Source organism: Pongo pygmaeus, chromosome 23 (genome assembly GCF_028885625.2).
Source record: "Pongo pygmaeus isolate AG05252 chromosome 23, NHGRI_mPonPyg2-v2.0_pri, whole genome shotgun sequence".
Classification (NCBI taxonomy): domain Eukaryota; kingdom Metazoa; phylum Chordata; class Mammalia; order Primates; family Hominidae; genus Pongo; species Pongo pygmaeus.
Window position 1 is genome coordinate 38712640 of NC_085931.1, and position 22268 is coordinate 38734907.

General features: G+C 38.4%; 1 protein-coding gene across 2 annotated transcripts in view; it reads right to left on the bottom strand.

Annotated features, from left to right (window-relative positions):
• PITPNB (phosphatidylinositol transfer protein beta) overlaps positions 1 to 22268 on the bottom strand; it is a 67601-nt gene that overhangs the window by 9590 nt on the left and 35743 nt on the right. For both annotated transcript variants that reach the window (XM_063662671.1, XM_063662672.1), the window contains exon 6: positions 12445 to 12522. In XM_063662671.1, the coding sequence (XP_063518741.1) occupies positions 12445 to 12522 (78 nt within the window). The remainder of the gene's footprint in view (positions 1 to 12444; positions 12523 to 22268) is intronic.

Here is a 22268-nt window from a genome sequence, read left to right on the forward strand (position 1 = left end):
CCTGGGCAACAGAGCAAGACTCCATCTCAAAAAATAATAATAATAAAGAAATAAACAAACTGGGGTGGGAGGTGGGGCACTGCAACCTATGTTATTATTGATGATTTCTGTGAGTCTTACTGAGGCTTTGCCTTACTTAGTGAGTTCAATATACTAGCATGTTTATTTTCAGGAAGGAGTGACTGGGTGTGAACCAGGAGCTTGCAGCATACATCAGTGACTTAAATATACAGGTCCACTTCCAAGGTGATGTGTGAAGACCAAAATACCTCTGAGCTGACCCAGAAAAGCCTGGAACAGGTTCACAGCAGTGAGCAAACACAGGCATGGTCGTGTCCTCAGGGGCTCAGTCTACTGCAGAAGGCACATATCAAAGCACCACAGACAGCAGAGGCAGACTGCAAGTATGGTCTGGGGAAAAGAGCCATTCTGTAAACTTGAAGCCCCAGTGTTGGTGTGCTTACAAGACGATTTAAAAAAAAAAAAAAAGGGACATCATCTTAGGACTGTTGTGAGGTTGTGCGGACTGAGTAAGGCAGTGTAGTAGGTGCTTAGTAGGTGAGACTGAAGGGCTTAATACACATTAGTTCTCTCTTTCCCTTGTTCTTTAATAAATGTTGTATTGACCACTATTGAATCTGCAAGACAGTTTTAAACAAATTGCCTCATAAGAGAATAAAGTCACTGCAACACGACGGGGACCCCTTTTATAAAAACTAAATCACTGAGTCAAAGGCCAAAGCAGCCTCTCCCACGGGCTCTTCCCTCTTCACCGCTGTCCCTGTCTTCACGCGGTGGTGCCCAGACTTCGCCACTGATCCAGTGATCAGTCCCACTGGGTGCTGCCACCACTGCTTGTCAGCTTCAACTCATCCCACTTTCAAAAAGCTGCGTGTGAGCAAAGACTCTTTCTCAAATCGGCCACATACATTCAAAACATGATTAATTTCTAGGTCTTATTCTAAACCTCAAGATAATTTTTCCTTTATATGACTGAAGCACCAGACTACATTTTTCCCCATTATCTACCATGGCCCAGTTTTAAGTTAATTCTAGGGATATACTATATGAAAAATTATTATCTTGGTTATTATTAATGCAACTGAATGTTCTATAGAGTCCTACATGATTGATCAACTTTTCTCAAGATATTTGTTCTGTAGTAACATTTCATCTTCTGAAGAATAACCTGATACATGGGCTAAATCAACAAGGTAACACCAGTAAGCAGTTAAATAAAAGTATTATAGTAAACTGTCCTATTGCAGGTGAGCTCTGTTAACAAAATATCTTGGCTAGCTTAGCTCTATTTTTCCATGACGTTTCCCCCATAAAACAGAGTACCAATGTGAAAATTCAGGATGTGCATGTGTATATGTATACACACATACAAACCCATATTTTAGTAATATAATTCAGCAGGTATTAAGTGGGCACCATTTACCCTTTACTCTGTGCTAGGTGCTGTCAGGGGACATAAATGTAGCTAATAGAGAAGAGGATAATTATGTAAATAATGCTGCCCTTGGTGTCAATATTCTCACCCCGGAAACATCCTCCTGTTGTGGATGCTGGCTTGGGCTAAAATCAAATATTTACATACTACTCCCCTTGCTCTGCAGGCCCCTGGCACTTAAGCTGGGCTCCTGGATGCAGAAGCAGTCAACAAGCCTTCCATAAGACACAGCTAGCTTCTAAGTGCCCAGCTTTATTGAAATGACAACAAAGTTGGTCTTTCACAGATTGTTTGATCAATAAACAACGAGCCAATGCTGAAGTACTTCCTAATCCAATGAATGTCACTGAAAATCCTCATATGCAATACAACTTGGGTATATGCAGAATATGGCACTTAATTGTGAGATATAGCTGCCAAACAGTAGCACTAGACTAGGAGTAAGGGGACTCGGGTTGCAAGGTAACTTCCTGTTTAACAAAGGGCAGGATCCTTAACCTCTCTCTGGGCCTCATTTCTCCATCTGTAACAGGAAAACTAGACTCTATCAGGACTTTTCATTCTCCACTGAGAAAAAACTAAAAGCAGGAGTGAACGAACTAAGGTCCTTGAGGGCCAGGATTGGTCTAGGGCTGTAGGTGGTAAACATTACATATCCTTGACATCCAATGACTTGTCCTAAAACTTCCTACAATTTTGTGTTTTATTCTGTAATATGCCTGGACTTCAGAAAATATTCCCCTGCCTGCCACCCACCCATAGTGAATTTCCTCTATGACTGAGTACCCCACCAAACCGCTGATGAACTCTAAGATACTTTCCAGATTGAACATTAGAAGGTCCTATTAATTATGAGCTCCTGAAAGCTTTCTTTTACAACTTCAAATCATTGGATACTTTGTACTAAATGAAAATCTTGGGTGTACCTAGAACACTGACGCTTCAGAATTCTCCAGCAATTTTATAAAAACAGTGGGATGAAGCATGGTTCTAATTAAAGGAGTAAGCTAAATGTAATACAAATATGCCTACACTAAACTTGAGCTCCAAGAACAGAGTACACATACGTGACTTCAACAATTAACCAAGTTTATTTCTCACATTCTTTCTAGTGACTCTGGCAAGCTGCTCAAATCAATTAATACTGGTAATTCATAAAGTAACATTGGTCTATAAAATTCATTTTAGAAACTATAAGCCACGGGACAAAAAGGAACCAGTTCCCTCAGCTGTCTTTTCAGATCTAAAATGTACATTCAGTCCCAATCTGATTTTTGTTTTCCATCCAATTTACAAGTAATTATTTTTTTAAAAACCCTTCAGAGAAGACCACGTACCCAACTAAAAAACAAACAACTAAACAGCGTGCTGCCTAAAAACATAAATATTACCAGAAGAAAGTTGAGAACGCACAAGCTATATATATTTTTTCAATCATTATTATTATTAATGTATACACGATATCTAAAAGTTCTCATACAATTCTCAAAATGATTTGTGGGAGTCATCTGTTAAATGTGAACTACAGTTTTTTAAAGTACTGATTAAGTTAAGAATATGGCTTTGAAAGTCTCCATACTTATGATGGCACAGAAAATAGTGAAAATGTCTGAATGTCGTACATTAACCTAAAAGAATCCTTTTGGTATCTTCTCTCTGGAGTGAAATCTGACACTAGGTAATAAAAAGTCTTAAAAGCTGTTCATATCCTACCCTGTACCCTTTAACCTGGTAATTCCACTTTCAGAAACATATCCTATTAATCAAGTAAAGAAATGATACCACAGATTTATCTGTTAACAGCAAAAATCTGGACTTATTAATTATTAACTGAAATACCCACTACAGGAGACAGGTGAAATACTTCATAGGCCTTCCATACAATGGGCTATTATGCATACAGCCATTAAAAAACATTTTTTTCCAGCCGTGCAGTGGTTCACACCTGTAATCCCAGTACTTTGGGAGGCTGAGGCAGGTGGATCACCTGATGTCAGGAGTTCCAAATCAGCCTGGCCAACATGGTGAAACCCTGTCTCTACTAAAAATACAAAAATTAGCTGGTCACGGTGGCGGGTGCCTATAATCCCAGTTACTCAGGAGGCTGAGGCATGAGAATTGTTTGCACCCAGGAGGCGGAGGTTGCAGTGAGCTGAGTTCGTGCCATTGCACTCCAGCCTGGGCAACAACAGCAAAACTCAAAACAAAAAAAAAAAAAAGAAAAAAAAGAAAAAAATTCAAATAACAGTCAACAATGTGGGAGAAAAAAAGGAGAATTAATATAAATAGGTATCTATGTATGGTATAAACATTCCTAACAAAATAAACTACAGGAATCAGAAAATATACCAAATAATAGTAATTAAATGAGACTACAACTAATTTTTTTCTTTTGTGTACAATTATTTTCAAAATTATCATTTAAAAATTTAAAAAAACCTAATACACTGAAAAACAAATTGACTCTAAAAAAGTTTTTTTGCCCTCAGCAGAGTATTTTCAGACAAAGACTGACTTTACCCTAAATTATCTGGGCACTATTTCAAGTCTTCATTCTTCTTTCACTATAAACAATCTGGCTTTTGGCTTCTTTTTTCTGATGTTTAATAAATTAAATCTAAACAAGGCTAAACAAAATCAAGTTAAAAGCTGAATTAAGATCTTTAATATGTAACTTTAGTCCAACCCATATTTAATTTTTCTTGAAAGCAATCACAAGGTATACTTGCAAAATAAAATGATCAACTCTTCTAGGTTATCAGCAACATGCTAGTGAAGAAATGTGTAACCTTCAAAATGTGAAAAATCTCAATGGGGCAAATATTTGGGACCCCACTCTCAGAGCAATGTTCTAGAATCCACAGGACCCAAAGAAGTTCCAGCGTCTCTGCCCAGCTCTCAAGAGGTTCACAGCCTGTGGCAAGGCAAAGCTTTCTCTCTGGCTTTAAAAAAATACAAATGTTGCACGGAGGGTGAAAGGAGGGAGAGGAACAAAAAAGATAACTATTGGGTATGGGCGGGGCGGGGCGGGCAGTGAGAAATACTATGTACAACAAATCCCCGAGAGATGTGTTTACCTACATAACAAACCTTCACATGTACCCCCAAACCTAAAATAAAAGTTTTTAAAAAATGTTTTCTGATTCTTTCTTCTTCATTGGCTAAAAAATAACCCCAAAGCAAATAAAACCAAAATCTGAATTAAGATCTTTAACACATAACTCCAATCCAGTCCAAACCTGACATTTTCCTCCTCTAAGGCAAAACAGTTAACTCTTTCCTAATCTGAGAATAAATAAAATGATTTTGCTAATAAATTGAGTTTTACATAAAGCATGAAAATTTAAAAGGACAACTTAAAAAGGTAAAGAATGGTTGATTACAAAGAGAACAATCAAAAGTTCTACAAGATGAACATCATGGGCTAACAAGAACCTCAAATTATGACTCACTGCTACGTAATTTAAATTTCATCTGAAATATAGTAAGCACTAGTTGTGAAATGTTTCCAAAATTGTATTTAAATAGTTGGTATATTCACTGAATTCCTTACATTTCATGTTTCTAACTGTAAATGAAACTCCCAAGCCTGAGTCATGTTTTTAATTTAACAACACATATTAGGTTACTCTAAGGTATGTGGATGAGGTCTTAGGGGGAGTAATGTATACTAGAGGCACACAATGTAACTAAACAAAACACAGTGTGTTTAACTGGAAGAGTGAGCAATCAGTACATGTTATCCACAAGAACTAGTTTCTCGAATCTGTGACAAACAAATATAAACAAACGTAAAAGAGATTTAACATTTTTTAAAAAGAATCCAAAGGCATTCTGGAAATGTATTTTCTAAAAATACAGTCCCTTCAGTTTCATGAGACTTGTCAAGTTTACACATACTTTTTCCTATTTAAAACTGTGTTGGGATGAAGATAGAATAGGTATGTGCTACACTGAACCAGAGTTAACGCTTTGCAGACACAGCAGTTTCTATAAGGCTCATAACTGTCTTCATATTTTCATTTTTCAATTTTAGGCAACGTGAATGCTTAATTTCAGCTGCTGATTTTGTGATGTTAAGTTTCCAACCCAGATTTCACCAAGAAAGTTAAAAATAAATGCACTGCTGGGAGTGCTGCCAGTGTGTGTGCATCAGTAAATATCAACACAAGATTACGAAATATATGTGACGTCTATGTACTGAAATTTCAAGCAGAACCCCATTCCCCAACTCAGCTATTCTCTCTATTTAGGTAACCTAAACTTTATTTAGGTAACCATTTATTTTAGTAGCCATTTGGACAGACCTACATTGGACATTATATTTCTGTAAATACATGGGAAGTCCAATATTTGATTTTTATTTGGTTTAAGGTAGTTAACTTGAATCTAGCAAATACTTACAAGTCCCTACTATGAGCAAACCTCCCTGCTTGGCACTGACCCATATCAAGGTAAGTCAGACACAAAGCCTATCGTTTAAAATTCAGTGTGAACAACAGGAGATGGAGGAGGTGGGGGAAAGGAAGACAGAGGGAATACATAAACCACTGCCCTGACCCAAGACACACTGGGAGCCATGAGAAGGTCATCGGCAAGACTCTAGTGGCATTCAAAGGTGGGGGAGTCCCATCTGGTGGGGCAAATGGAAAATATTAAATGGAAGAAGTAAACGTGAGATTAAATGTGAGTTTAAAAAGACTGAACTAATTGTATGTTAATCTAATTTCACAAAAATAGGGGAAATAAGATCCAGACAGGAAAGCTTACTGCCTGTGAGAGGATAATCAGTCACATTTTCCATGTTCCTCCAAACTTAATTTTTTGTGTGGCTCACACCCATTTTACTAAAGAGGACTATGTTAAATGCTTCTTGCTTGTGTGTGATTACTCCAGGAGTGACACTATTTTCAAGTAAAACCCCAAGTTCACCTTCAAATGAAACTCATGAAGAAAACTTTGTTTCTGGAAGTGTCTGGAAGAATCTGCAAGAAGCTCCCACTGCCAAATCACTTCTTGAACCTGAATAAGACATTCATTCGTCTGTGCCTGAATCCTTCAACTCTGTCTGAGAACAGAGACATTCCATAGCCAAGATAAGGTTAGAATTAATCAGTTTCACTCTTTGGGCACTTAGCTTCTTAAAGACATGGAACAGCTTTTTTTTGGTATCTTCTGTAGGAGTTAATATAATTAGTACATACTATGTGCTATACATTTATTTTAAAAATCAAATAAAAATGTAGTCATCAAACTAGATATTAAAAAAAAAAATCAGCCATGCTTGAAGGTCTGCTTTATTATACATAATCCAAAATGTGGTCTAACCAGAAACTAATTACTAAGCCTCTTTATGCCACCCACTATGGGGTTTCAAATGTGAGATTACAGGGAGGGAACATGTTTTCAAATGCTTCATATCCTCCCTGGACCTCAAAGACATGTCGAGGCTAAGAAACAAGAGAGCACCTCCCAGTCTTTCCACTAGGGCGGCTAACAAGTAAAAAACACTGCCCATAAGCCACTTGAGCCTCTGGGTGGCTTTCCTGCCACTCTCTATCTCAAAAGAGATTTCCACACCTGAATTTCAACTTCTCCCTCATCACTCACTTCTACTCCTCCTATCCCTGGCCAAAAAAATTTTGCAGTTTCCTTATCTTAGGTCACTGACACCAAGGGTACCAACATCTTTTCACAGACATGGGGTAGAAAAAGAAAGAAATCTTGGTAGCATGGCAGTAAACAAATTAACATCTCTATAATGCACAAACATGGTTTCCCTCCACTGGCATGAAGGATCCAGATGGCCTCTACGGCTGTTCTAGAATGAGTCTAAAGCTGACTGAGCAGCTAAACAGTATGAAAACTCGAAAGGCCAAGCTCGGACTGCTGGAGCATTTGCTCAGGCTAGAGTTAACACAGAGGACAAATGGGGCATGCCTTTATGATGAGAAAGAACATGTACGTAAAGATAATTTAAAAACCACCATAATTTCTGGATCAACTTATTTATTTGACCTGATCCCCTTATATATTCCGAAGTTCAGAGCTCTGGCTGAGACTTCCGAGACACATCAAGCCCTATAAGGAAGAGACGCTTTGACAAAGCCTTTTACAAAGACCTTTAGAGGCCTAATTATTAACTATCATGTATTTGTAGACACAGAAGCTTAAATCTTCAAGAGGTGTCTGGCTTAAATGAAGGAAGAAATGAGGCCTTGCCATGGGATAAAAATGAAACCATAATCTTCAAAGGTAGTGTTTCAATCTGTTCAAATGACAATTCCTCACCCAAATCAGAGAAGGGAAACTGAAAAGCTAAAAACAAATGGAAACAGGTACACACACACACACACACAAACACACGTGCACACAGTGCTATAGAGAAGCAAGACATTTACATCCATCAGAAATGCACAATTCTGCCTTGAAGCAAAAATCTTAATAGGTTATAAATCGCTTTCCTATTACTATGCACACAGTCACTTCATCAAGTGCTGAACCCTAAGTAACAAAAATATAATTTATGCACTCAGATTTTAAAAATTCTTTCTTCAGAGGGAAAATAAATATACAACTGAGGCCTGCATCTCTGGGTTTGTAGTTTTTTAAAAATAAAAGATATGTATCACATCATAGGCTAAAAAAATTGTCTGTACTCTTAACAATGTGGAAAATATGAAAATATATTCCTTAGCAACGTCATCATCCCCTGCAAATGAATCCTCTCTATACCGTGTGGCTCTCTGCTTTACGGATGATCAAATAAAATCACTCATTAAACATATATAACCATGAGGGGTAAAGACACGTGAATCCAGATGTGTTTAACAATCCCTAGATACCAGAATGAGGGGAACACATTCTAGAATGAGGGGAACTCTCTGGATACTAGACAGATAAGAATTATGCGTCATAAATACAGGGGCACATTTATAGATCTCAGCAACCCCAAGAGACGAAAGACAAAAGCATGATGACAATAACGGTTAACATTGATTGTGCACTTCTTCTGTGCTGGGAACTCAACATTATTTCACCCAGTCTTTACAACTACCTTCTGAGGTAGTTACTAAAATCGTTTCCATTTTGGAGATGTGGAAATCAAGGCTCAGAGTGAGGGGTTAAGTTACAACTTGTGTAGATTCCCAATGGCTTTTTAATGGATCTCCCTTAGTGCCTCCGACACTTACAGATTCCCTGACCATTGAAAACGTACCACTAGTGTAACAGAAATTATCAAATTCTGGCAAATACCATGAATAGGGTGTCACACAATTGCCAATGATGCAACAGGGCATAAAAGGTACAGAACGGTGATCTAGGAGTCACTGGATTAAGAGTTAAAATCTGCTACATCTCTATACCTTGCGCACTGCTGTAACTACCACCGAATCAGGTGTTCCAGAAATGGCAGACATTGTGCTGTTTCTCCAACAACTATTACGTGTGTTTCTCTGCCCAAGTTTCTCAACTATATAAAATAAAGCAGCTGAACTTACACCACAGGAAGGTTGTAAAGATTAAATGTAACCTTGTATAGTACCTGGTACCAAGAAAAAGTTTCTTTACCCCAGTCAGTCTGGTGCAGACAGGAAGTAAATACTGCAATAATTCAGGGGGAATATAACACCATCAGACAAGTAAGGAAAAGTTTCAAAGAAATCATAGGATTTGCATTTAGCTTTGAATAGGCTTTGGAATCTGTACTGGTAAGGCAGGTTTCTGCTGAAGGGTATGTGTGGGATGGCTCACGGAGGCCTTTTGAGAGAGAGACTGTGGAACTACCAGGCAGCTCTTCTATAAGAACATTCTTCCACACTACCCTAGTTAAGTGGGTCCACAATAAGATTTCTTCTTCCTTTAAGCCATAATTATCATGTTTGTTCCCTATTTCTTCCTTGCATTTCAGAAGTATAAAAATTTCCAACTATTATTGTTCCCTAATGCTACCCTCAGTGCCTCCACCAGGACAGTAATTGGCAAAGAGGGCCTGCTGAACATGTTTACAGAAGACACTGGTAAGATCAAGTCCAAAGGTTCCTATTTGCCTGTATGCCATATTATCAGCTATCTTCTTACTCTTTATTTCCCTCCACAGCAGCAAGTGGATGGCTTAATTATTATCAGTTATTCTTGACTGCACTAGTTATTTCTGAGATCACGGTAATTCACAGAAATTCAGTCAGGCAGTAGCTCAATTTATAAGAGTAGCTGGATCCACCATCATCTGGATAAAATGAACAATCAACAGGCAAATGGGCAGAAACAACCAGCACCCTACCAGCCTAATAAGTTACTGTTTAACACGGGGGAAAATGGAAAAAACTGCAGTTCTGCAATCTGCAGAAATACAAAATTCACATTATTTCTAAGAACTAAACCTATTCTAGAATTTCAATCATTAGTCAATAATAAAAGACAAAGCAATATCAGTTAAAAATCAGGCCAGACATGGTATATATTCCAAGTTCCTAAAAAGTTAGAAATCAGTACAAGTCATAGTATCAAACTACTTTTGCTGCCTGTTATAAAATCAGGAGTTCCTACAGAAAGGATCTGAGCCCAAACATAAAGCCCACCACATAATGTAGCATTGTCTTTTAATGTTTATACTTGAAAAGCTAATAATTTCAAGAAAATACAATATTTAATTCACCTCTGGGTCTCAACCTCATGCCCCTTTACTCCCTGTAAAAGTATTGTCAGCTAGAGCTACTACTCACTGGAACAAGATGTACTTTTTTAAAAGTTACAGCACCAGTGGAGGTAGCCACCATCTGGGCTGCCCTCTGGCATGGTGTCCTTGTTTAGAAGACCAGTATGAAATCTCAAAGGGCTTCTCCTCCAACTAAGATTGAGTTCTAAAGTCTGAAGCTAGAAATCTCAAAAAGGCTGGGGACATTTTCTAAATCCATTAAAGCAAATTTACATCAAGCAGGCTGAATTTGTTAATTTATAAGTGGTATATATCACTTTCTGGGTAATATAAATTTGTCCCTGCTCAAATCTCATGCTGAAATGTAATCCCCAATGTTGAAATGCAATCCCTAATGTTAGAGGTAAAGCCTCTAACAGGTGTTTGGATCATGAGTGCAGATCCTTCATGAATGGCTTGGGCCATCTCCTTGGTGATAAGTGAGCTCTCACTCTGAGTTCACATGAGATCTGGTTGTATAAAAGTGCATGGCACACTTCCCTGCCCCACTTCCACCATGTGAGGCGCCTGCTCCTCCTTTGCCTACCATGACTATAAGCTTTCTGAAGCCTCCCCAAAAGCAGATACCAGCACTATGCTTCCTGTACAGTGTGCAGAACCGTGGGCCAATTAAACCTCTTTTTTTTTTTGGGGGGACGGAGTCTCGCTCTGTCACCCAGGTTGAAGTACAATGGTGCAATCTTAGCTCACTGCAAACTTTACCTCCCGGGTTCAAGTGATTCTCCTGCCTCAGCCTCCTGAGTAGCTAGGATTACATGCAAGCACCACCGCGCCCAGCTAATTTTGGGATTTTTAGTAGAGATGGGGTTTCAACATGTTGCCCAGGCTGGTATTGAACTCCTGACCTCAGGTGATCCACCTGCCTCAGCCTCCCAAAGTACTGGGATTACAGGCGTGAGCCACCGCGCCTGGCCCAAGCCTCTTTTCTTTATATATTACCCAATCTCAGGTTCCTTATAATAATGCAAGATTGGCCTAACATGCTAAGTATTAAAACTGGGAGAATTGTGAACTAAACTCTACCCAGAGAACAAATGTGAAAATAATATAGTTATGAATCATTTCTTATAAACCAAAGTCAAATTCATTTTTCCTTTTAGTTGATGCACAAGACAGTCCACAAAACAGTCTAACACCCAGGGAGAACCATTCAATGAGTTCTCTGTGGGGCTGTAACAGTAATCCTCTATCTGCATGCAACAACTAGTACCTAGACATCATTTATCGATGACCTGTAACTGGCTTCAGCACAGACAGGTTGGTTACCAAGTAAGACCCTGTGAGTGGAAAATCTGCTCTGGGCATGTTTAAGTTTTTATGCTCTTCTCTTGTCAAATTAGCTGTAGTAACTTGCCAATAACACATTAAGACTTCTTTAAGGATCTGTCATTTAGTTTAGTAGATGTCTTTAAAATGCATTATATTTCTGTAACAATTTAAATTATTACCTTGACATTACCTTACTTCCATGAATAAAGTAAGGGTGTGCACTTTATTTAAAAACAACTACTAGCTGGGCGCGGTGGCTCATGCCTATAATCCCAGCACTTTGGGAGGCCAAGGCGGGTGGATCACCTGAGGTCGGGAGTTCGAGACCAGCCTGACCAACATGGAGAAACCCCGTCTCTACTAAAAATACAAAATTAGCCAGGCATGGTGGTGCATGCCTGTAATCCCAGTTACCCGGGAGGCTGAGGCAGGAGAATCACTTCAATCCAGGAGGCAGAGGCTGCAGTGAGCCCAGATTGCGCCACTGCACCCCAGCCTGGGCAACAAGAGTGAAACTCCGTCTCAAAACAAAAACAAAAACAAAAACAAAAACTGCTTGCCACAAAAATTGCTCGCTCGTGTCCTGCTTTCCAAAAATATAACTATTAAAAGTCCAGGAATATGAGCTTGGGTGAAGGGAGCTTGTTCAGTTTTTACTAAGACTAAAGTTAAACTATAAACCTTCATTTAAAATGGATTTTTATACTGCTTCAGGTCTCAAAAGAGAACATTACAATCCCCAAAGACTAAATCACTTGACTCTTTTAAGAGTTATTGGAGCAGCATTATGCTGAAAGTGACAGTCTGGCTCTGTTCTGTTTGTTAATGCAGCACAGATTTGCTGGCCAACTGCAACTGGCTGTAAGTCCTTATCGCAAATAAAACTATTTTTGTGCCACTTCTATTTTTCACTTAAACGTCACCAGCTCTTCAAGACTCAGGACCTGTCAAGTGTTCTGTTGCCAAGACTCTGCCTGTCAGAAAGGTCAGCATCCAGTACCTTCCAGTTGGGTCCCAAAGGGCCTCTCTTGGTCTTGACTGACTGGAATAATGCTGGGTCTTCATCAGCTTTGTAGTCCTGCAAAGCAAAACAAAATCAGAGGCAGAGAAGAAAACCAGAGAATATTCTTTAACCTTGCCAGAACAGCTCTTTGCAGCTACCAAAACACAGGACAGAAATCAATTAGACTCACTGTGCTTTTGCGTAAAAGTAGAAAAATGCTTCTTTAAGACATTGTTTTCAGTTTGGTTTCCTTTGCTGTAAACTTTTACCTTGGGCTAAATAACTACGTAATAAGAAATAATAAAAGTCCTGGACTAGCAATCCATTCTGACTGGTTACTGGACAGCTGTCTCCAATAACAAATCTTCCAACAGTTTTTTTTAATAATTCAAGCATTTTGATATATGGATAATCACATTCAAAGAATAAAACATACCCATCCCAGTTTTGACACTACAGGTAGATGATGACACTGGGCTGTTAATGCTGGCCAGAGCAACTACTGTGGCTGGGAACAAAATCAAAACTACCGATTCTGCAGCATTCCCCAACCTCTTCCTACAGTTGGGTCTGTGGTGGACATCTCAATTTCTTGACTGGCCTCTCCAAACCCTTGTTCAGAGAGCCTTGGGGTACACATGGCTTGGCTTCCTCATAGAAAGACTGCACTCACGTCAGCCCCTCACTGTCAAAGGAGGCGAAGGAGGGGTGTCACGGGACTGCCTCAGTTATATACCACAGGGGAAAGGCTCTAAAATGAAGGTTTTATTCAGGTTCTAGTGTGTGTAAATTCTGTTTCCCTTAGTATATCCTTTTCCTGACAGAATGGAGGAAATGAAAAGAGAAAATCTTTTAAAATCTATCTGCTTTACAAAAGTTCTCTTGTCATTACACACACACACACACTCTCTCTCTCTCCAGAAAAAAAGATAAAATTACTTTTGAAGAGCTAGAGCCCAGATTAATAATAATAAGAGAGACTTGCAACAATAACTTGACCATGGTTGGTTGGTCAGTTTAAAGCACTGCAAAGAAAGAGACAGGCAGGGAGAGTCCCTTCCTTCTTGAGCAGACTTTCTGACTCTCGGGTCCTTCATAGAATTCGTGAAGAGACCCCATACTTAGTGAAAAATGCCCAGATAAGTCAGATATGAAAACCTTAACTAAAAATCACTGTTCTAGAGATAAGGGCAGTACAAGCAAAAGCAAGAACTGAACATGCTCCACAGTATAATATGAACTTTCCACAAATCAAAAAACACAAAAAAAAACACGTTAGGAAGCAGTCACTCAAAACTCAACAGTTACTCAGTAAGTGCATATGCCATGTTAGTAATTCCTAAAGTTACAAATTATGTGAGGAAGGAAAAATGTTCAGTTCAGAGAGAAAACAAAACTTTAAAGAAAGATAAGTCTGTAAATATGTGACCCAACTTGAAGCCTCTCTAAAGGTTGTCTACAAAAAGGACCAACAATAAGCTCAAATGATTAAACAGCAAATAGGTCTGGCTATACTGGGTCTTAATGCTTTACAATATGCAATGTGGCATAGCCACAGGCATCAGCATTACCCAGGAATGACAAACTGGGATGGACAGTCTGCAAGGAGCTGGACAACTGGACTTACTTCCTATGTCTGGGTAAAGCAGCAGAAAGATCAGTTACTGTCAGCAAGTGTGAATTCTTAAACTACAATTTTGAACTGCGTCCTAAAAATGAATAACTCCACTTCTGACTGACAAAAGAATCAACTGTGTGTACAGGTGGTTTCAAGACCTGGATTCACAATGAGAAATAAGCTACTCTATTAACATAAATAAACCTGTAACACCATAAAACATTTTCTTCTAGGTCAGAGGCTTGGAATTAAAACCTAAAAGCAAGCTCATTTTTTTTTCAAACATTGCAAGTATTTAACATTGTATCAAATAATCACTTTCAGCATCATTTCCCTCAATCAAAATCTAGTTACTGAACAGCCACCATATAGAAGGTAGCGCACCAGATGTTATTAATAAGAGGTAATTCAAGGAAACAGATAAAGTAAAAGAGAACTAACACAGTTCTGGCTCCTAAAGAATCAGTCTAGTTGGGATAAGGAAAGAAGCAAGCAAAGAACAGGTAACTCAAACCCCAGGAAGTACCTGTTAACTGCCAACAGAGAATGGAGACAATTACTGTCAGAATCAAAACCAAACAAAACTGGCAAAGGAAACGCACTTTTAAAATGAATTTTAAAATCATGTTTAACAGGAGAAAAATGTGAACTATGGATTCACAGAATCATAGAAGTAAAGTGAACCTTAAAGACCACCCAAGCTCCTTCATTTGACAGATGCTAAAACCACAGTCTGACGAGGAAGTGGTAGGGCTCACCTACCCCAGCACTTCAACTCAATCCTCCTTAGCCTCAGTCCTGGGCACATTCTGGTACACCTCACAGGATGATGGCAAAAGGCGTCAACAAATGCCAGACAATCAAACCACATTTCAAAAATACCAAGAAGCTGCAGCACTAGAGATATCAAAGTAGATTTTCCTATGAAGCACAACTGTATGTAAAATATTATACACATATACATATGTATATATGAAATGAAGTCTTCCCTTCTCTGTTTTTTCTCCTCTTGAATACAAAGCAGAAAATATTAAAGATATTATACTGAAAACGTAACAAAACCCAATTATTAACAATAGCACTCTAACCTTGAAAGATAAGAATAATGAATCTTGTCAAGACCCAGGAATTTCTGTTTTACATTAGTTTGAATATGAAGAATACGTAAATGTTTAATCAGCTGAATTAAGTGGCAAGATATTAAGAAGCAGGAAGTAGCTTTTTAACAACCTCAGTTTTGTATTTCCACGACAAACACCTAATTTTTTGAACAGTATCTTCTTTGCTACATTTTCACTGTTGGGTATCTCGTTTGGTCTTGCTGTATCTGAAAACTGGCCAATTTATATCCGTATCACAATGAACAAATATATTCCTTCATGTATGACAGTTTCAGCATACAGAATGCAACCTCAGCTACCAATTATAGCTGCAAATGAGCAATAGTGTGGAATGAGACAGCCTGCTGGCTTTGTTAGTATTCTGTCTCCTTTGGGATCCCATGGGGAAAGGGGAGGCTCTGATGAAGAGAAGCCCTTGGCTCACGGTTTATTGTGCTTGCCACCAGCTGCAGACTTCTCATCTCATTAGTTCTTTCAGAATACTGTGGGTGAAGACAGCTGTAGCCTACTTGAGTCTTCAGCTCCTGGGTATTCTGAAGGCTGAATTTGCTATGCACTTTCTGTAATCCTTGGGAAAAAAAGAGAGCAAATTCACCAGGCCAAGGAAATGCATTTTTAAAATGGGTTTTAAAATCATGTTTAAAAGTAGAAAAATCTTATTGCTAAAGTGCACTGTGTTTAAAATTTTTTATGATTCAATTTTAATTATCTGTATAATGCCCAGAGGCCTGGCCAGGATAAGGGCTTAGTAAAACCATCATTATCAAGTTAGGTGTAATATCCCTAGACACTACTTGCTCCACCAATAATAGTGCCTGAACAACGAAAAAATACAATAGTATCAGCATAAGGTATATTCGGATTAGTGTTAATACAACTCTATTTAATTGAAAACTCTTATTTAAGAAAAAAAGGCAGGATAGCCTTCGAAGAACAAAATAAAATATAATATGGTAAATAAATGGATTACTGAGTCTCCACACTGGAGCCACAGAATACACTCATTAATTTCTTATAAATAACTGTTTTCTGTCACTGGAATACAAAAGTTGTGCTACCTCTCGGGTGTACATCTGTTACTACAGATCTCAACAGAAACTCTCAATAGAAACCAGATTCATTTTGAATACAAAGAATATTAGTTTCATGAATCTTTGAGCATAGTGGCTGCCCCCAAAAATGAAAGTACAAAATCTGTCTGTGCTGAGCCAAACTAAATGTCCCTGAGCCCAGATTTAACTCCTAATTATGAATGGGGAAGTGAGTAGGAGGTGGGGGGCAGGCTGGTAGGAGTTTCTTGACAGCTTGTGGAAAAATTGAGATGAGCTCCAGACACCAGAAACTACTTAAATAACCATGCATGGGTTACTAGAGGTGAGGCTAAGTGTAAACTAAGGAAAAGAGGACCCAAACCACAAGCATTAGCAACTCCTTGGCACCTGCTTATAAAAGATCAACCCCTATTTTCTATCCTGTGGAGAGGGGGTGTTTTACTGGGCAAACATAAAAGCTTGAGAGAGACATTAGGATCCTGCAGCCTGTTATATAAAATGCTTTCCTTTAGCGTACAATGATTAATTAGGTATCTATTAAAATAGCTCAAAGATAATCATTAAGTTTTAAATGCATGGGTATTGCAGTTCAACTTAGCAAGCCTTATTTCCTCTAATCACATCCTAAAAATAAAGCCCAGGATGGGGGATAAAGCTGAATTAAATATGAAGATAAATAATAAACATCATTTATTAGCACTGCCCTGAATTTTCCAGTATTGTGGCACCTAAATGAGTTCCTGGATCCTATCACTGTTGACCCTAATGCCAAACGAATAACTAACTCAAGCTGACAAAATTCAAGCGAGACTCCAAAGAGTAAGTAAGCCCATTAAAAAAAAGTTTGCACTAAATTTTGCAAAAGCAAATAACAGAGGTGTAAAGAGAAATAACATTTACTAACTTGTTTAAGAAACTGATTTCAACAGTTATTTTCAAATAAGCAGCTTTCTTTTCTATTTTTAATTACATCTCCCCAGTGACTCCTCAACCTTTCAGGTTCCCACAGAGTACCATTAATATAGTATAAGTAAATCTCATTAATTCAGGTCCTACTACCTTGGAATACATAATCATTCGGACAGGGGCTGGGCTGAAGTTTATCTTTGCACGATCTATGAAAAAAAGATTTGCTACACAAATTAATAGAGTAACAAGATCTCAGGAGGGCTGTTTAAACAGTTCAGAAGTGTTTTAGAGCAATTCAGAAGCATTCATTTGCATATAATTATTATGCTAATTACAAATCATTCTTATCTATTCATTAAAGCAGATTCCCAAAGGACCACTAATTGTCAATAACTTGTTGGCCTAGTTTCTGTTACTGAATGTACCTCAGAGGGACAAAACTGCATTAAAAAATATTCTATAATTCAGCCCTCTCATTAAACCTTACTGGCTTTCCACCAATGAATCCTAAAAGCTGAATTTTAAACAACTGTATTGAGAACTGAGAAATGCAGTCAAATCTACACCCCTGAACATTAACACTTTTTTTTTTGGTAATCTTTCTGATCTCAAAGAGACCCTCCATAGAGTCCTGAGATGGTGGAGGTGAGCCTGGCATGTGGGTGGTGGGAGCACTGCTAGGCTAGAGCACAACTAAACTTATCGCTCATTCCACTCTTTCTGATCTTATCCTTATCACCAACACTGTCATGTTTATGAAGGCAGACTCCTAAAGCCTTTGGAAGGATACAAATTAATAGAGAAAGAGAAAGAAATCAGAATTTCAGCCCCAAGAAAAGGTTATAAACAGATGGCTATGTGACACACTCCATATCCTACAACACAGCAAGGAAACCAAATAGCTGTGCTCCAGGATAAGATGAGAAAGTGAGGCCCAACGGAGCAAGCTCTTGAGATTCCTATATCCAGAGCTTCCTATATCCAGCTCCAGAGCTACTGGAGCTAGTGAGCTGCCTTAAGCAGCTGCCCATGGGCTACACCCCAGCACTCTCCTCAGGGGGAGGTGGGTTCCTGCTTTGGGCAGTTCATGCACAAATATAGAATATATTTATTATTGTAATATTGTATTTATTACTAGTATATGTTTATATATTATAGCACTTAAAAATGAAGATATTTCAAACTCTATTACCAATGAAATGAGTTTTAACAAAAAAGTTAATCCCATAAAGGTGCTTGTTAAACATTACATATTTTAAAATTATACTGCATATACCTGAAATGTAAGTGATACGTTTAGTTTTATTCACAAAAAGTTTTATTCACAAGAAGGCATGTTTCCTTAAATGACGATAAATCACTGAACATATTATATCAATTTCCTTAAACTGAAATGGGGGAAAACACCCTATTAAAAATTCAGAGTGAGCCCTCTCTCACTCTGAATGTTAGTTCATGATTTGGCCTTTAGCTTCTAAGTCCCAAGATTCCATTTAGTCCATTAGCATTAAGTTAACAAATATTCAACATGAAAAAGTTAAAATATGAAAAAAATTAAACATTTTTTTAAAGTAAGAACAAAATCCAATAAGCAACATCATTCCTGCTACCATTTTGAAGCACACACTTATGTGTCAGGCCCCCACATTCTCCCAGTTAATGCTCAAAAACTTGAAATAAAGGTACTGGACTATCACCACCACTAGGGGCAGGGAAGTGAAATTCTTTGCCAGAGTCCACCATCACTGAGCAGAAGAGCCAGGACTCAGATGCTGCCCTGTCTGACACCAAAGCCAACCATGATCCTTTATTGAAAAAATGTGATTTACATTCTACCATTTGATTAGACTCAAGTACCTGAAGGGATGCTTGCTCCCTCTCAGCCTAGACAGCCTTCCTTAAAAAAGAGTTTACACGGCTGAAAAGGGGCTTTTATAAGAAATGCACTTTAAAAACTTGACTTGGAGCTCTTTATGCTTATTTCTTTACAAATATCTGCCATGAGCTGCTCAAAAACATTTTCTGGCTCTCAGAGAATTTTATCCCCCACCCAAGGAACTAGAGCAAATCCTATTCACACCCCCATCACCTCCATTACCCTCCCCGCCTTTTTACTTTTAAAACATGGAAATTAGGAATAAACCTTAAATTAATAATGGTTTCCAGTGAAAAAGCATTTTGTACAAAACATGCTTGTACACACCGATTTTTTTTTTTTTTTTGAGACAGAGTTTCGCTCTTGTTGCCCAGGCTAGAGTGCAATGGCACGATCTCGGCTCACTTTAACCTCCGCCTCCCGCATTCAAGCGATTCTTCTGCCTCAGCTTCCCGAGTAGCTGGGATTACAGGCACGTGCCACCATGCCCAGCTAATTTTGTATTTTTAGTAGAGACGGGGCTTCTCCATGTTGGTCAGGCTGGTCTCGGACTCCCAACTTAGGTGATCTGCCTGCCTCAGCCTCCCAAAGTGCTGGGATTACAGGAGTGAGCCACTGCACCCAGTTAATAAAATTTTAAAATCCTTGCTAATGTTTAAGCAAGCACGACGTAAGCAATATGTTGTTTTCCCACAAGAGGGCACTATCCAACCATGCCTTTGAATATAGTGGACATTCTCTAAATCTACTACTGGAAATGATCTGAAAGCATGTGACCATGTAAGGCAGTGGAATAATGTAGGAAACATTTTCACATTTCTTTTTAATAGAAAACATGCCTACATTTATTTATATCTTCTTTGAAGATGGGGGAAAAAATCTCTAACTACAAAAGACCTTGACAACAGTCTGTTTCACAGTGCAGTAAAGGCAAGATGAGACAAGCGTTTGACAAACAGAAATTTCTTAAGCATAAGCAAAATCACTGCTACCACAAAACGTGTATTTGAGGTGCTTTCCCCCTAAGTTCAGGAAAGCTACTATCACATGCATTCATCTTGAGTTAGGAGCTGGGTCACAATTCTCATGTTTTTAGTATGCACACACTTCAATAAAGAGTTTTTGGATCACACACCCTAGTGATAAGTAACACATTTTTAAGATAGAAATGAACGTCTAGGTTCATTTTAACAGCAAAAAGACATGGTACTCTACTGAGATCAAGTGTGTCTCTGCTCATGCTGAAGAAAACAACCAAAGCAGCATTTGGCAACCATAGGCCCTGCTAGGACTGGCTGGATCTCAGCCACAGACTTCTAATAAACAAAAGCTCTTTTCAGGTCTAAAGAGCTGGGTAGCCACTGCACAGCTCCAAGAAGCAGAAAGCCCTTCTTAGGAAATAAGAAGCAGCAGTTGGAACAAATGTAACATCTAAAACACAGGAGCTTCTTGAAAGCTGTGAGAGAGAACCAAAAGGACTGCTGACCATTTAGGGTATCATCCACCAAAAATTACTTTGGAGGATATATTAGGTTGACCCATAAGAAAACGTCATTTTTGCAGCTCAAAAGCTTACAAATATTAACAACTTCACATGGCTTCAACCAATATTTAACTTTTTCTGGTCATGTTCCATCATTCTTTTTCATTTTGAAAAAAATTCTACTATTATAAAGATTATTTAGAGAGTGCAATTACGAAGTTTTTTCTAAAGGCAGTGCAGTGAAGCATGTGTTACCAAGACTATCTACTCAAGTATGTAACATCTGGGCGTTGTCTCAGACAATGTGTGATCAAAAGAAAAGATACACCAAATCCTTCTGAGAGCACAAGAGACAAGCACTGCTTAAGGTGTGACCAAATCTTACTTGCCTCTAAGATTCAATCCAAATAAATTAAACCAAGTTTCATCAGTTTGCCAACTTTTAGAAAATAATATGTTTAAAAAGAGCAAAATACCTTTTTTTTTAAACAATATATACCCATGGTTTAAAACAATTATGAAGTGTCAGATTGCTCACTAAAAAAACTCAAAAAATGGAATGGTATGTTCAAAGTGAAAAGAACTAAAGGTATGGAAAAGCAAATCATTTATGTTCATTCCCAAAGGCAACTGAAATTTCAAAAAAACAGGTACTGGCTTAGTATATTCCTGCCCTCAACTAAAACAGGACACTGTTCTTCCTACCAAGACGTACTCACCAAATAAAGAACAAGCAAAAAGTACAAACTTTAAAAACCAATTCAGTTTCTCTGACATCACAGTCCTTAAAAAGATTAACCTGAGACTTCTACAAGCTGCTCAGAAACAGTTTAGATAAGCCCAACAATCCCATTATAGTCCTTTGACAAGCAATTAAAATGTCTGTTCATTTAGTAAACTGCAAAACTCTAAAACTCGTGCCTCTGATTAGTCTTTGAACTTTGACTATGGCTGCAGCCTGGTGCCCAGCACTGGTCTGTATCAGCTGGCAAGGAAAAATAACCCTCTGGTGAAGGAGCACTCACATACTACACAACCAACAGTTGGAACTTGTAAGTCACTTAGACACACTTCAGCATGTCCGTGATTAAGAATCTCACTCTCTTTAGACAGATACAATTGTTCCTTTAACTGGAGAAAGATTTATCCACAGTAACACAAAACAAATAGTAAGTTCCAATAAATGTTTATTAAATGAACAAATGAGAAAATGTACGAGTGGTGTTCCCTGTAAGTACCCACACCAAAACACATCTTTGGGTGTCCAATCCTTTTACTCTATTGCACTATGCGAACTTCAAAATACATCAGAGTTCAGCAGTTGTGGGAGGAGGTGACCAAGACTATTACTGATAAAAACTGGGGTTTCAGGGGACTAGGGAAGAGGGATGGAAGAACAGCTGCTGCCTGTTTCCTTCAAATAAATTAAGAATGCTTTTAATCAACATATTGCAAAGGAAGAAACATCATACAGCAAAAGGTGTTCTAGAATGACAAAAATAAAGTCAGCAGCTCTGCAGTAGAGTCCTGGCTCCCCTTCCACTGCTTACATGGCTGGGGAGTTACAGCAGTTCCCTGGGCTACAAATTCTTTTAACAGTAAAAATAAAGGTTGAGGGGAATATTGTTGGACCATGGCCTCCAACTGAGATTCCTTCTGCTTCCAAAATCCTAGAAGGGTGCCTACACTACAATCTTCACCATTAATAATGTATACTAGAATGCAGCTTCTCAAAGGTGGGCATGCACAGGAATTGCCTGGA